Genomic DNA, 16,987 nt, shown 5'->3' with positions numbered 1-16,987 from the left:
TGCACTTCAAAACTGAAAGTCAATTTCCATTTAGAAGTTTCTAGGGCATGGTTCAGTGTTCTCTCATGTCTCTGAAGTCTCCAGCACCAGGAAGTTTAAGAAACAACTGGAAAGCTGAGTTGAGTGATCATGTCAAGTGCATAAACCTCTAATGTGTCACTAGAGGAAATTAAGTGACCACACATCACTTTTCTTCGCACCTGATTTAGTCAGTACTCCGCAGCTTTTCAGACAAACTGCTTTTTTCCTGGGGTCTGAGTGGTACCACGTTCTCAGCATTTTGACCAGCTCCGAGGAACAAAAGTCCTGCTTTAGAAAGGACTGGCAATGAAGCTGACCTTATCACAGTGGGCTAATGCAATAGACAAGAACGGGGAAGTAGAAGCCAGGTAATGAAAGCAAACCAGGAAATATTGATTCCAGCCCAGCACACTGTTTAATTTTAAAGACAGTTCCTCAGAAAATTCTTTCTTGTGTTGTCAAACAAGCGCGGGGACCTGTCTATCTTTCCAATCATTCCATTAGAAACACACGGGGGTGAGACGCTCTTGACTTTCCAGCAAACAGGAGGGCATCAGGAACATGCGGCTGCATTTCTCTCTTCTTCGAGACTGCCACATTGAATCGTTGCCATTTGGAGAACAGAGAGAGAGAGAGATACTTTGTCCTCACTCACTTCTCTCCTGTCTGCTTTCTGCCAACACAAAACAGATGCCTGCGTCCAATTTATCGTTTTCCTCCGACTTGAGGACTTTCACCTTCCTAAGTTGGATTCATCGTTTACCTTCCTTTGTTTTCTAGGCTGCTATTGTGCGTGAGCTACAAATAAAAGCGCTGATTGCAGTTGATGGACGCAGCCTGAAAGCACCGGATTTGAGTCTGCTGTGTTGAAAGGTTTATGTCCTTTATGAGCTTACTGGGCCCGAGAAGATAATTGCATTAGGTGATACCTGGAGTTCATAGTCGGGAATACAAAACAAGCAGAGTTTTAAAGGTTTTATATTTGAACTAGAGTCTAACACCCCCTTTTATCAAGGAATGTCAAGGAATATTAAGAGCAGGTACACATTTTAGTCCCTTTAAGCAAATTACTACCTCGCAAAGCTAGTCCGGTCAAGAGCAACTTGTTTCTCATCTGGACTGAGCAGGACTTTCATGTTACAGCCTTTCTGCTGTGCGGCTCCGCAGGACCACTACTGCACGTACTGGCTTTGGGGGAGTCTAGGCAGTTTGGATGTTCACCTTAGGAGACCTGGATAGAGGTGGGCGGTCCTTGGACTTCCCACAGGTCAGGGAACCCTGATTGCTCTTCCAGCAGATGAGGGAGGGGGACTTGATCGGGGGAGGGGGAGGGAAATGGGAAGCGGTTGCAGGGAGGAGGCAGAAATCCTAAATAAATAAATAAATAAATAAAAATAAAACTAAGAAGCTGTTCAAATGGTCTGCCAAAACTCTGAAACAATGGTCCACATTCTTTGCCTCTCTCAAATTGCTGTTCTGTTGGTTAGTTAGTTAATTTGTCTGGTCATCTTATATTTTGTGGCAGCAATAGAAAGCTAAAGTAGTCATGTTCATGTTAGGGCATGACCTCCAGTGTATACACACCTATATTCTAAATAAGCTAACCACAAATATGTTAAAACCTATAAGCACCGTAAATTTGTCTCAGATCTATAGTCATTTTGTCTCAGATATACAGACATATCCCCTATGTAAATCATCCACGTTCTTCTGAAACAAGAGTTCATCACACATGTCATTATTCATAAAGTGGAAGAAAGTGAGAAAGGTTTCATCTTAATTTTAATTCCTATGGATATTGCTTGAATAGGAAAACTTTCATGCCACCAATTTACAATTCATAGAGATCCTTTGTCACACGTACTTTGAAGTCTTGTCGGAATAGTTACCTAATTTATATGGGGCACCCTGGAGTCAGTGTCTCTTTGTAGTGTTATTTGTCAAAAGACTGGAGCACTGCTTTAAAGTGTATGTGAGGGGACCTGCCAATCCCTTGCCTTCATATTGTGTTCTGTGCTCGGGCCAATTATCTCTCCTATGCATGTGAAATTATAGCCTATATTTGTCTTTGATATTTTCATTTTAGGAGTGTTACAAGCAAGAATAAAGCTATTCTGAAGTTAATACATGGTAGTCTGGTAAAGAAGGAAGGATTTAGCATGAATTTGTATGTGTTTGTTTCTCTGTGTGTTGGGATGTCTGTGTGTGTGTGTGTGTGTGTGTGTGTGTGTGTGTGTTAGATATACAAAAATGTTGTTTAAGCTCTGCAGGCAGTGAAGCCATAGACAAGAAGGTTGTCTCTGGGAAACAGGAAAATGGAGACAATGGGCACCTTCAGATTTGTCGCCTTTACTCCTATTTTTTTATGACACCTAACTCAGTATTTTAGTTGATTTGAGTGATACAACTTTATAAATATTGATGAGAAGTTTTATTAATATTTAGTCTCTGTTCTCCAACCACAATTAATGACTTTATTTGTAGTTATTTGAAAAGTAAATATATTATAAGATTGACAACTAGGCTTTTGGGAAGGAAGCCAGAAATTATGTAAAGGAATTTCTATGGAATTTTGTACGCTTTTATTGGGTAAAAAACATTGAAAGATCTCCATTACAGTACCTGTGACCTTTAGTTTCTCAGCCCCGATGGTTATCTCGTCTTCATCTGCAGAAAACAGCACCCTGCCATCTTCACTTGCTCTTACTTCAAATCTTTTACACTGTGCCTCCACAGCCTCCGCTCCTGAAGTCAGAGGAAAGGTTTCAAAATCAAGCTGGGGTGCAGAACACCATTAGCATATACGATGTTTATAAAATATAACAATACACATAGCATTCATCTCATGCATCTTGGCTGCATGTTTTATATCAGAATGAACATTTTGAAGCTCTCATCCTTTTCAAAAGCCCCCGATTTCACTGACTATTTATAGACTAGATGAAATGGTCATATGTGTTAATTCTAAATGTTTAAGGTTGTTCTAATATAGGGTGCGTACTTAGCCAGATATAAACACCTGATGTATCCACAAAGGCAGACAATGCCTACTTTGATATCTACTGGAGATGAAGATTTGCCATTCATTTCACCTGGCAAGTGAGAGGCAGATGCTCAATAAATGGGACCCAAATGACTCACATGTCTTTGAAGTGCAGACTACAGAACTCAGATTATTCTAAAGAACCAATCCTTTGTGAATCTTAAATTATTCTACATTTCATAGATTTTAGTATAGATATCTTCTTACCCTTTAATGCCAATGAATTTAAACCCATTTTATAATTACCCTTGCAATGGATTTGTTTTCTATATTTTTGGTAGTTAATTTTCCATATTTTTTACTTAAAATGTAAGCAACTTAACTACTCTAAACAACTTAACTGCTCCAAAGAATAATTTAAAGTAGAAACAGGAATCCTTCCCATATGCCCTTCCCCACTCCCCTTCAAATTCATTGCCTCTTTTAAATAATATATATAATATAATAATCTATATATTATATTTATTTCATAAATATATATATATACATACACATGTGTGTGTCCACACATACATGCATTCTTAGATATAACCTGTTCTGTCTGTATGATGTTACTCATGTGTATGTTTTCAGCGCAGACGATTTAGCACTGAAAAAACAATTGAGGTGAACCCTGCCCTGCTATATGCTAGGACCAGTGCTCAACTTTAGTTTTAAGCTCCTAAACTAAGGCGACCCACCCAGAGCTGTGAGTGCCTGCCTGCCGGGCAGGCCTCAGGGTCCCCTGTAAGGGAGCCTGGCACCTTCAGCTCCAGCGCCAGGCTTCCTGCGGGCTCCTGGATACCACCCCCCCCACACTTGCTCCATTCATCCTGTTGGCCCTGGATCACTGGGCTACCTGCGGCCCTGTTTAGTTGCTGAGGAATCCCATCAGGACGGTTGCTGAGGAATCCCATCTGGACGGGAACGGTTCCTGCTTCTACACTGAAGAGATATACCCTGAGAGTCAATCACAGCAAAGACTGGACCAAGAGACCAGGCCTCTCCTGGCTCCATTTGAAGGAAGAGATGGGAAGGCGCCAATACAAGAATTCCTCCAACAATCTGAAAGGCAACATGACACCACTAGAAACCAGGGATCCCAAAATAAGAAGAATTGTACACCCTACTCCTGAAGAAATAGAAGAAATCGACTCAAAAGTGAACTATATGAAAATAATAGAGGACCTTAAACAGGAGGTGAAAAACTGCCATAAACAATTAGAGATTACAAACAAAAAGGTAGAGGAAATGAATAAATCGCTCAAAGACACGCAAGAAAACCAAGAGAAACAAGAAAAAGCAATCAAACAGATTAGGGAAGCGGTTCAAGACATGAAGAATGAAATGGAAGCAATGAAGAAAGCACAAACCGAGGGAAGAATGGAGATGGAAAATCTGGGTAAACGAACAGGAATGACAGAAACAAGTACTAACAACAGATTACAAGAGATAGAAGAGAGAATATCAGACACTGAAGATACCATAGAAAAAATAAACACACTGATCAAAGAAAACAGCAAAACCAACAAATTCTCACCACAAAACATTCAGGAAATTTGGGACACAATAAAAAGACCAAACCTAAGAATAATTGGAGTAGAAGAAGGAGAAGAAGTGCAGCTCAACGGTACAGAAAATATACTTAATAAAATTATAGAAGAAAACTTTCCCAACCTGAAGAAAGAGGTACCTATGAAGGTTCAAGAAGCATACAGAACACCAAATAGGCTGGATCAAAAAAAAACATCCCCTCGCCATATAATAATCAAAACACAAAATATACAGAATAAAGAAAGAATATTAAGAGCTGCAAAGGAAAAAGGCCAAATTACTTATAAAGGTAAACCTATCAGACTTACACCTGACTTCTCTATGGAATTCATGAAAGCCAGAAGGTCCTGGATAGATGTACTGCAAAAACTAAGAGATCATGGATGCAAGCCCAGACTACTATATCCAGCCAAGCTTTCCTTCACTATAAATGGAGAAAACAAAATTTTCCGGGATAAAAACAAATTTAAACAATACGTAGCCACAAATCCAGCCTTACAGAAAATTATAGAAGGAAAATCACTAACCAAGGAGTCCAACAATGCCCACAATAACTCAGTCATCTAGAGACCTTTCACCAGCACAACTCAAAGAAGGGAAACACACAAACCCTACTACTAAAAAAGTGACCGGAGTTAACAACCACTGGTCATTAATATCACTTAATGTCAATGGGCTCAACTCACCTATAAAAAGGCACAGGCTAAGGGACTGGATACGAAAACAGGATCCAACGTTCTGCTGTCTACAAGAAACACACCTCAACCACAAAGACAGGCACCTACTCAGAGTAAAGGGCTGGGAAAAGGCTTATCAAGCAAATGGACCTAAGAAACAAGCAGGTGTGGCCATACTAATTTCTAACAAAGTTGACTTCAAACTTAAATCAATCAGAAGAGATGGAGAGGGATATTTTATACTCATAACAGGAACAATTCATCAGGATGAAGTCTCAATCCTGAATATCTATGCCCCGAATATAAAAGCGCCCACGTATGTAAAAGAAACATTACTAAAACTCAAGGCAGCCATCAAACCACACACACTAATAGTAGGAGACTTCAACACTCCTCTCTCACCAATGGACAGGTCAATCAAACAGAAACCTAGCAGAGAAATTAGAGAATTAATGGAGGTAATGAAGCAAATGGACTTAACAACCATCTATAGATTATTCCACCCGAAGAGGAAAGAATATACCTTCTTCTCTGCAGCTCATGGAACCTTCTCGAAAATTGACCACAAACTCGGTAACAAAGCTAACTTACACAGTTACAAAAAAATATTAGTAACCACCTGTGTCTTATCAGATCACCATGGATTAAAGTTAGAATTCAACAACAGTGCTACCCCCAGAAAGCCTACAAACTCATGGAAACTGAACAGTCAACTTCTGAACCATACCTGGATTAAGGAAGAAATAAAGAAAGAAATTAAAGTCTTCCTTGAATTCAATGAAAATAAAGAAACAACATACTCGAACTTATGGGACACTATGAAAGCAGTGCTAAGAGGAAAGTTCATCCCACTAAGTGCCCACTTAAAGAAAACAGAGAAAGCACATATTGAAGACTTAACAGCCCACCTGAAAGCTCTAGAAAAAAAAGAAGCAGACTCACCTAGGAGGAGTAGAAGATTGGAAATAATCAAACTGAGGGCTGAAATCAACAAAATAGAAACACAGAAAACAATCCAAAGAATCAATGAAACAAAAAGCTGGTTCCTGGAGAAAATCAACAAGATTGATAAACCCCTATCCAAACTAATCAAACGGCAGAGAGAGAATACGCAAATTAATAAGATCAGAAATGAAAAGGGGGACATAACCACAGACACAGAGGAAATTCAGAGAATCATCAGATCATATTACAAAAGCCTGTATAACACAAAACTGGAAAATGTAAAAGAAATGGACACTTTTTTAGATAAATACCATATACCAAAGTTACACCAGGACCAGGTGTACAATCTAAACAGACCTGTTGGTCGCGAAGGATTAGAAGCTGTTATCAAAAACCTCCCTACCAAAAAAAGCCCAGGACCAGATGGTTTCAATGCGGAATTCTACCAGAACTTCCAAGAAGAGCTAATACCCATACTCCTTAATGTATTCCACAATATAGAAACAGAAGGGTCATTACCTAATTCCTTTTATGAAGCTACAGTTACTCTGATGCCAAAACCACACAAAGACTCAACCAGGAAAGAGAATTACAGGCCAGTCTCACTCATGAACATCGACGCAAATATCCTCAACAAAATAATGGCAAACCGAATTCAAGAACACATTAGGAAAATTATCCATTATGATCAAGTAGGCTTCATTCCTGAGATGCAGGGCTGGTTCAACATACGAAAATCTATCAATGTAATCCAGCATATAAATAAACTGAAAGAAAATAACCATATGATCATCTCATTAGATGCTGAAAAAGCATTCGACAAAATTCAACATCCATTTATGTTAAAAGTCTTGGAGAGATTAGGGATACAAGGGTCATACCTAAATATAATAAAAGCTATATATAGCAAGCCGACAGCTAACATCAAATTAAACGGAGAGAAACTCAAAGCCATCCCGCTTAACTCAGGAACACGACAAGGGTGTCCACTCTCTCCATACCTCTTCAATATAGTACTTGAAGTTCTAGCAATAGCAATAAGACAACATAATGGGATCAAGGGGATTCGAATTGGAAAGGAAGAAGTTAAACTTTCGTTATTCGCAGATGTTATGATAGTGTACTTAAGCGACCCCCAAAACTCCACCAAAGAACTTTTACAGCTGATAAACACCTTTAGTAATGTGGCAGGATACAAGATCAACTCCAAAAAATCAGTCGCCCTCTTACACACAAAGGATAGGGAAGCAGAGAGGGAAATCAGAGAAGCTTCACCATTCACGATAGCCACAAACAGCATTAAATATCTTGGGGTAAATCTAACCAAGGAAGTGAAAGATCTATTTGACAAGAACTTTAAGGCATTGAAGAAAGAAATTGAAGAGGATACCAAAAAATGGATGGATCTACCTTGCTCTTGGATTGGGAGGATCAACATAGTAAAAATGGCAATTCTACCTAAGGCAATTTATAGATTCAATGCAATCCCCATCAAGATCCCATCAAAATTCTTCACAGATCTGGAGAGGACAATAATCAACTTCATATGGAAAAACAAAAAACCCAGGATAGCCAAAACAATCCTATACAATAAAGGATCTTCTGGAGGCATTACCATCCCTGACTTCAAACTCTATTACAGAGCTACAGTAATGAAAACAGTGTGGTACTGGCATAAAAACAGAGAAGTCAACCAATGGAATCGTATAGAAGACCCCGATTTTAACCCACAAACCTATGAACACCTCATTTTTGATAAAGGAGCTAAAAGTATACAATGGAAGAAAGAAAGCATCTTCAACAAATGGTGCTGGCACAACTGGATGTCACCTGTAGAAGAATGAAAATAGACCCACATCTTTCACCGTGCACAAAACTCAAGTCCAAATGGATTAAAGACCTCAATATCAGCCTGAACACACTGAAAAGGATAGAAGAGAAAGTGGGAAATACCCTACAACAGATGGGCACATGAGATCGCTTCCTCTGTATAACCCCAGAAGCACAGACATTAAGAGCAACATTGAATAAATGGGACCTACTAAAACTGAGAAGCTTCTGCAAAGCAAAGGACACTGTCACTAAGACACAAAGGCAACCTACTGACTGGGAGAAGATCTTCACCAACCCCTCAACAGACAAAGGTCTGATCTCCAAAATATATAGAGAACTCACGAAACTAGACTTTAAAATGCTAATTAACCCAATTAAAAAATGGGGCACTGATCTGAACAGAGAATTCTCAACAGAAGAAGTTCAAATGGCCAAAAGACACTTAAGGTCATGCTCAACTTCCTTAGCAATCAGGGAAATGCAAATCAAAACAACTTTGAGATATCATCTTACACCTGTGAGAATGGCTAAAGTCAAAAACACCAATAATAACCTTTGCTGGAGAGGTTGTGGAGGAAGGGGTACCCTCATCCATTGCTGGTGGGAATGCAATCTTGTGCAACCACTATGGAAGTCAGTGTTTCGGTTTCTTAGGAAATTCGGGATCAACCTACCCCTGGACCCAGCAATACCACTCTTGGGAATATACCCAAGAGATGCCCTATCATATGACAAAAGCATTTGTTCAACTATGTTCATAGCAGTATTATTTGTAATAGCCAGAACCTGGAAACAACCTAGATGCCCTTCAATGGAAGAATGGATGAAGAAAGTATGGAATATCTACACATTAGAGTACTACTCAGCGGTAAAAAACAATGACTTCTCGAATTTTGCATGCAAATGGATGGAAATAGAAAACACTATCCTGAGTGAGGTATCCCAGACCCAAAAAGATGAACATGGGATGTACTCACTCATAATTGGTTTCTAACCATAAATAAGGGTCACGGAGTCTACAATAGGTGATTCTAAAGAAGCTAAGTAAGAAGGGGAACCCAAGGAAAAACATATAGTTATCCTCTTGTCTAAGGGTAGTAGACAAAATTGCCGGGGAGAAAATTGGGATCTTGGGGTGGGGTGGGTTGGGGGTAAGGGGAGATGGGGAGAGAAAAGTTAGAAGGGAAGGAGGTCGGGCCTTGGGAAAGCAGGAGGATTGGGATAAAGGAAGGTTGGACAGGGGAGCACGGAACCACAATTCTTAGTTAAGGGAACCACTTTAGGGTTGGCAAGAGACCTGACCCTAGAGGGGCTCCCAGGTGCCCAGGCTGAGGTCCCCAGCTGGTTCCTTGGTCAGTTGGGAATAGGGAACCTGAAATGACCCTATCCTTGAGCAATAATGGCGGATATCTTGCATATCATCATGGAGCCTTCATCTGGTGATGGATGGAGATGGAGACGGAGACCCACACTGGAGCAGTGGACTGAGCTCCCAAGGTCCCAATGAGGAGCAGAAGGAGGGAGAACATGAGCAAAGAAGTCGGGACCACGAGGGATGCACCCACCCACTGAGACAGTGGAGCTGGTCTGTTGAGAGCTCACCAAGGCCAGCTGGACTGTGGCTGAAAAAACATGGGATAAAGCTGGACTCTCTGAACATGGCGGACAATGAGGGCTGGTTGGACACAAAGGACAATGGCACGGGGTTTTGATCCTGCGTAATGTGCTGGCTTTGTGGGAGCCCAGCCAGTTTGGATGTTCGCCTTCCTAGATATGGACGGAGGTGGGAGGTCCTAGGTCTTACCACAGGGCAGAAAACCCTGACTGCTCTTTGGACTGGAGAGGGAGGGGGAAAGGAGTGGGGGGAGGGGGAGAAGGGTGGGAGGAGGGGGCGTGGGGGGGGGAGGGGGAGGGAAATGGGAGGCTGGGAGGAGGTGGAAACTTGTTTTCTTTTTCTCCTTTTCTCAATAAAAAAAGAAAAAAAAACAAACAAACAAAAAAAAAAACAATTGAGGTGTTAATCTCTTTGGTTAATCCCTCTTCCACTCCCAGATTTTCTCAACTGCCTATAATTCTTTGTAATGAGGTTCTCATCCATGTTGGCATGGATTTGTGTTGTTCTTGTTCAGCTCATGTATGGGTAATCATGTTGTGAGACTTTATGAGTGTAGTTTCTTTTTTTTTTTTGTCTATAGGTCAATCTTTTTTTATTTTATTTATTTATTTTTTTATTGAGAAAAGGAAAAAAGGTATCCGCCTCCTCCCAGCCTCCCATTTCCCTCCCCCTCCTCCCACCCTTCTCCCGCTCCCCCAAACTCCTCTCCCCCTCCCTCTCCAGTCCATAGAGCAGTCAGGGTTCCCTGCCCTGTGGAAAGTTCAAGGTCTGCCCCCCTCCGTCCATGTCTAGGAAGGTGAACATCCAAACTGGCTAGGCTCCCACAAAGCCAGAACATGAAGTAGGGTCAAAACCCCGTGCCATTGTCCTTGGCTTCTCATCAGCCCTCATTGTTCGCCATGTTCAGAGAGTCCGGTTTTATCCCATGCTTTTTCAGTCACAGCCCAGCTGGCCTTGGTGAGCTCCCATGAGACACAGTCTCACAGCAACTCCCTGATCCTACAATATTGTCACCTGAGCTTTCACAGAACAACCTGTTGCTCTTGAGTTTGGTTAAACTTAGACATAGAAGGTAAGTCCCTGTTGCTGTGGACACTATATACTTGATAAAGAGGCCCCAGAGACCCGTGAGTTGGAACTGTCCTGAATACTGCCTTTCTGAGGACTAGTTTTCATTGTACCAGAAGGTACCAAGCTTCCAAAGGTGAGAGGCAAGCAGTAGTCCTATCTAGCTATGAGGCCTATGAGGTACACCATCTAATATTATAACAGTATAACCCTAAAGGTACAGTAGTGGCACACATACCTTAGGGCTAATCATTAGGTCTCTAATTGAAATAGGATGCATTTAATAGAAGGGGAACCATTCCCGATATGTAGCGACATTTTATTCGTATTTATTCATAAAGCTTGCCTGAAAATCAGAGTGTAAAACAGCCCCATTGGTTAGCCTTATAGTCTTGGCAGTGGTGACACACACCTTTAATCCCAGTAGTCACACTTGTTGCCATAGAAATTAGGCAGTGCAAGCCTTTAATTCCAGTGGTGCACAACTTTAATCCAAGCCCTAGAGAGGATTATAAAATGAGAGGAGACAGCTCTCATTCTCTCATTTTGAGATTCTAGGAGGCAGGCTCACCATTTTCAGACTGAGGTCGAGGGAAGAGGTCGAGGGAAGAGCAAGTGCCTGGCTGCTTTGCTTTTCTGGCCTTAAGGTTGAACCTCAGTATCAGTCGCAGAGCTTCTATTAATTGTGCTACACTGGTACTGGGACTGAGCTAACTACTCAGTGATAGTGAATTCATGGTAATTAGAAGAGTATCTATAAGCACAATTTACCGACCAATCATAATCATTAACAACAATCTGACCTCTTGTACTTATAGACAATGTAATTTTCACCTCTCTTTAAGAAAACTTATCTTTGCAACACATGGAAAACCACAATCAATTAAAATCATTTATCTTTTAAAAACCAAGGATGTTTTCTTATAAAATTTAAAGATAACAGTGAGGTAAATATTAAAGACTTACTGTCCATGGTCATTATCTTGATTTTGTGAATATTATTTCAGAAATTAGTATTCATTTGAATGTTTTGTTATCTAATTTTAGTCTAACCTTGTATTTTGCAATCAGCCATTGTTGCATAGTAACTCAACTAAGAGATAGTCAAAACATTGAGGCCAGTGTGTTGACATTTGACTTCTAGGCTTACGTATCTCTCTGTGTTTAAATCTGTTTCCAAGAGACTCAGTACAAGCGGCTCCTTACAACAGGTACACATTAAGGCTCAATGGTCTGAGAGGTATTATAGACCTTCTACACATATAACTTTAACAATATGCCATTTTATCATCTTCAGATATACACAATTGCTGAGATAAATTGATTAACAAGTTATATTTAATGGCATCGACATATACTAGATAACTATACACATATGAAGACATTATATATATGCTCTCACAGATTAGTAAGAATTTCCTAGGAATAGTGATTAATGTCTTTATTCAGAGGACACTATGCAAATATTAAAATATTATATTGCATGTCACATAATCTATTGCAAATAAACTATTAGAAATAAGCTATTAGAGACTTTATTAGGTTAGTGCCTGGCTCTGGAAAAGGGAGTTGAAATTTTAATTCATTAACATTAAATGAGCAAAGCCAAATAAGCAAATTGCACAATATTTATGCATGCAGAATAGATGAGATGCATCTAAGTTATAAATTAATGCATGCAAAAAATCATCCAATTGAAAAACAGATATAAAATTAATACTTCAGAGTACACTTTATTCACCATATTAGCATAATTACAGATGGCAGAATTGCAAGCAATTAACAATGACTTGATAGTAAATAAATGTTTTATATCAGAAAATAATTATATAGCATCACATTTACATGCATTCCTTTCTTTTCTAAAAATGAATAAAAAGCAAAACTATATAATTGGAGACACAATCAGTAATTGGGACTATCAATGTTTAACTTTAAAATATTTTACATTATAATACTGCACATAGTATTATTTTTGGTTTCCTATCATTTGCTTGCATCTAGTATTTTTTTTTTCTAAGGCAAGGTCAAGTTGTCCAAAAGTGTGATTGCATTAAGTAGAAAAAGACTATGAGCTACTGTGTTTGCATTTTCTACATTCAATTGAAAAAATACTAAAACTGGAAATTTTTCTTTGATAAGAACATCTATGGGTGACTAAATAATACAGTTGCAAGAGATTTCTAGGTTCCCTTCAAGACTAATACGAAGAAAACTAAAGAGAGATTTCAGTGGTTATGTCTGCCTGTCTCCGTTTTGTGTTTCTCAAACACTGTATGAGCTCTTATTACATCATACATCCTTTGAGATTTAATTTTATATGTGTTCAATATGTTCATGTTCTTGGATACCTTTAAGAGATTAGAAATTCCGACAAAAAAACAAAACTCAGCTTCATAATTCTTAATCCAGAAATTCCTGTTTTAAAGTTACTATGTGTACAAATGAAATCTAAAAAAACAAAATAATAGCAGCCCAATTATTATGAGGTGGACAAATAAATTGTAAAAACCAAAACAGTTGCAGTCACCATTGGAGAGCAACAGCCATGGCTTTGCAGTACCTTATAGCTTACAAGTCTCAAAAAGCCACAAGATGAAGATTGAATGCCATCAAGCTGGCTCAGAGAGAGCATTAACGAAAATACCAAGTTCATGTGTGACGTGATGCAAGTGTGTTGCTTTGAGTTCTGGGAGAAGTATACTATGGACCTCCTCGGGGTTTACAAGTACAAGCATGCCATCATGGTACTCAAGAGGGTGGGGATGAATATGTTAGGCTATACTTTGTTTTATAGTATGAATGACATTAAAAATATACATTCACAGGGCAGGGAACCCTGATCGCTCTTTGGGCTGACGAGGGAGGGGGACTTGATTGGGGGAGGGGGAGGGAAATGGGAATCTGTGGTGGGGAAGAGACAGAAATCTTTAATAAATAAACAAATTTAAAAAAATAAAATAAAAAAAGGGAAAAATATACATGTGAAATGTATACTAGGGATGTCTGTCATGGGGGAAGATACTTTAGAAAACAAAGAAGAGCAACCTCAAGCCAGGCTGAAGGGTTTTCTTCTCCAGACTCTGAAGACTTCAGCATTTGTGATTTTCCTGGGGCCCTGTGAGAGTCATGTTTATCCCTCCTCCCTACAGCTGCTGACCCATGGATTAAGGCCACGGCTGCTCTTTGACTTCCAGGAAATAATATAGCAGTGGCAATACTCAAATTTAGTGGGTTACCTTTATGCTCCTGTCTCTCTTCCTGATAACACGTATCAGCCTTTGTCCAAACCAACAATCTGTATGTAGTTAGGTATTCCCCAGTAAAGGCTTACTATTTAGTTGTCACTGTTTGTACCACTTCCTTACCTATAATTCATTCTTCACACCTCTTGTTCTCCATTTTTATTTTAAAATCAACTAGGAAGTGGGTTGGCGAGTTAGGTTGTTAAGCGCATTTGCTACTCAAGCAGGGGAATGATATTTGATTCCCAATACCTAAAGGTGGCTAGCAACCATCTGTAACTCCAGTTCTAGGGGATCTTATGCCATCGTCCGGCCTCCATGGGCACTGCAGACACACAGTGCATTTACAAAGCAGCAAAACCTTTATACATATAAAATAAAAATAGATAAATCTTAAATTAGCTAAGAATTATGCATGTAAAAGTTTGCAAATAATTTTACGTAGCTCCCACTGGAGGAAATAGCTGCTACTACCAACATTATTGAAATCCTTATTGTCTCTCCATCCTTGCTGCTGAGAAAACTTTAGTCTGCAGAATAATTTATATCCATTTTCCAACTGCATATTTTTTATGATTTAGAGCTTAGATGTAGAGCATCTATTTCAGTTCATTAATATTTTAAAATCTGTTTATTTAAACATATTGAATTAACATTTTAACTCCCGGTGAAAATGGTCTCATCATTCTTTTTTTCCCGTTTGTTATGTATATGTGGTGTGTGCTTTTCAAATGCTTTCTTAGTTGTAATGCATGAACATAGTTTCATTTCTTGTGTTAATTATACATTTAAATTTTGATTGAGTTAAAATTTAATGAAATTAAGAATTTAGTAATTGTTAATTTTGTGTGTATCTCTCAGTCTTTTTTTTCTCTCTCTGTCTCCTCTGTCTCCCTCTGTATGCACATGTGTGGGGACTTATTTAATTAGAGCCTCATACCTTCTGAGTTTGAATCACATCGGTGAAAAAGGCACTGTCAGTAATCACAAGGTTGTTGTGTGAAAATCTCAGTACTAGGCATGTGTTACTTCACAGGAATCACATATAATGAAGACTATCACAGTGTTGGGCGCAGGTTTTATATTCATAATTCCAGGACGGGATATGCAAGCAGAAGTATTATATGAATATGGAAGCAGAAATATCAGGAGTTTAGGTCATTGTAAGAAAGAGGTTGCTGTGGTCCATATTAATAATACATTTAGAAAATTATTTCTGAATTCAAATCATCAGAAATATGAAAGAGACATTGACCCCTCTCTTCCCTTCCAGGCAAATGGTTTCTGAGTCTCTCAGAACTCCAGGAACTGTAAAGTTACACGCAGTCTGATATATTACTGAGCCTAGGATGAGAAGGAGGGACAACCTCAAGGCTTGGAATATGTATTAGACAAAAATTTGCATAGATAATTTGTGGTGGGTATAAATTAAAAGAGCATGGAGATTGTACCAGACAATGTGACACAGAAGACAAGAACGTCCCATGACCAGCAACCTTAAGACCACCCTCTTCTGCCAATTCTTACACCACCCATTTCTTACATTTCTCTAAGCTGGCATCTCAGTTTTGTAGAATTGGATTTTGAAAACTGTTTCACGTTTGCTATTCTTTGATTTTGCAATTACACCATGAAAATCCTGTTTTTTTTTCCCTACAGCCATCTGCAGCCAATAGGTTAGTCAATGGATGGGCTACACATGACCCTGTCCTCACACAAAGAGACACAATAAAGGATAGAAAGAAAGGAAAGAAGGGAGGAAGGAAGAAAGCAAAGACAGAAAGAAAGAAAGGAAAGAGAAAAAAAGAAAGAAAGAACAAAGAAGAAAAAGATGAAAGATGCAAGAAGGAAGGAAGTAGGGAGGGAAGGAGAGAGGAATGACAGTTGTACAGCTGCTGCTTATATGAAGTCTCCATTATTAAAAACACAACTACTTTGGTGGCTCTAGGATCTGAAGAAATCAAACAGAAAAGAGATAGAGTACCTCACTCTGGCTGGTGCTTGTAAAGTCAGAAGGGCCTATGAAGAAGAACACTTAAAAGTAATCCCACACTAGCTCAAAATTGAGAAATAGATAGCTATTTATTTAAGGGTAGACTCACAAATCAGAATCCTCTGCTTGAGTGGAGATCAGAAACCAAAATCCGCAACTGGAGCAGAGAGGCCGGAAAAGAGGTTGGACACATGCTCTATATGGGCATGTATAGTATAAGAGGCCACATCCCAGTGGGCAGGTAACCACTAGCTGTAAGACTTCCTACAACACCTCCCTCTTTTGTTTAAATAAAAAAAGTTGTAAGCCTAATACAAAATTATATACAATAAGAACAAATATTCTCAATAATTATCCTATGCTAACTAGCTTAAGTCTTATATAAGTCATGAGAGGAAAGTAACTACAACTATCTAGTCTTCAACCCTATTGAAGTTCTGGGAAAGGAAATAATATTACTTGAGTAAGCAGGAAGTGCAATCAAGCAACTTCCAAAAATGTGCAACAAATGACAGAGACAACTGGCTACCTGGGCAATCACCCAAAGGGTCTTTTGCAATGTTGAAGCGACCAACTTTGGCTAAGGACTAGAAAAACTGATGTACAATTTTGAGAGGCAGAAAAATTTTCAAAACCGTCTTATCATGTCTTGGCAAGATATGACAGTCCTGCTTATCCATTTCCGGATATTATGTATCTTGTCAGTGGTTGAGGCATGGGCATTTCTTTTCCTAAAGGCCAGTTTTGCCAAGAAGAAAACAAGCTCCAGGTGGAGTGTCTTCATTGCTCAACATCCACTCGGGAATAAATTTGTGCTGCCAGGAGCAATTGTGCACTTCAACAGAACCCTAAGTTATTTAATTGTCATATCCTACAGCTCTTTGATGTGGCTGAAGATTACCTACATATGCAGAATATAATCTCTATGTATCTAAAGAAACTGATTAGTCTAAATATAAATATGACAAACATAGATGACTATTGATCTATAATCCTTAATATTTATATAACTTA

The 16,987-nt window shown here is 39.1% G+C and overlaps 1 protein-coding gene across 1 annotated transcript in view; it reads right to left on the bottom strand.

Annotated features, from left to right (window-relative positions):
- Sgcz (sarcoglycan zeta) overlaps window positions 1-16,987 on the bottom strand; it is an 862,223-nt gene that overhangs the window by 25,498 nt on the left and 819,738 nt on the right. The window contains exon 5 of the mRNA XM_041644486.1: window positions 2,644-2,766. Coding sequence (XP_041500420.1) covers window positions 2,644-2,766 — 123 coding nt within the window. The remainder of the gene's footprint in view (window positions 1-2,643; window positions 2,767-16,987) is intronic.

The sequence above is a fragment of the Microtus oregoni genome, unplaced genomic scaffold (assembly GCF_018167655.1).
Source record: "Microtus oregoni isolate MIOR12 unplaced genomic scaffold, Mior012 000096F_ref0000112, whole genome shotgun sequence".
NCBI classification, from domain to species: Eukaryota; Metazoa; Chordata; class Mammalia; order Rodentia; family Cricetidae; genus Microtus; species Microtus oregoni.
This window is presented reverse-complemented; position numbering and strand designations above follow the sequence as displayed.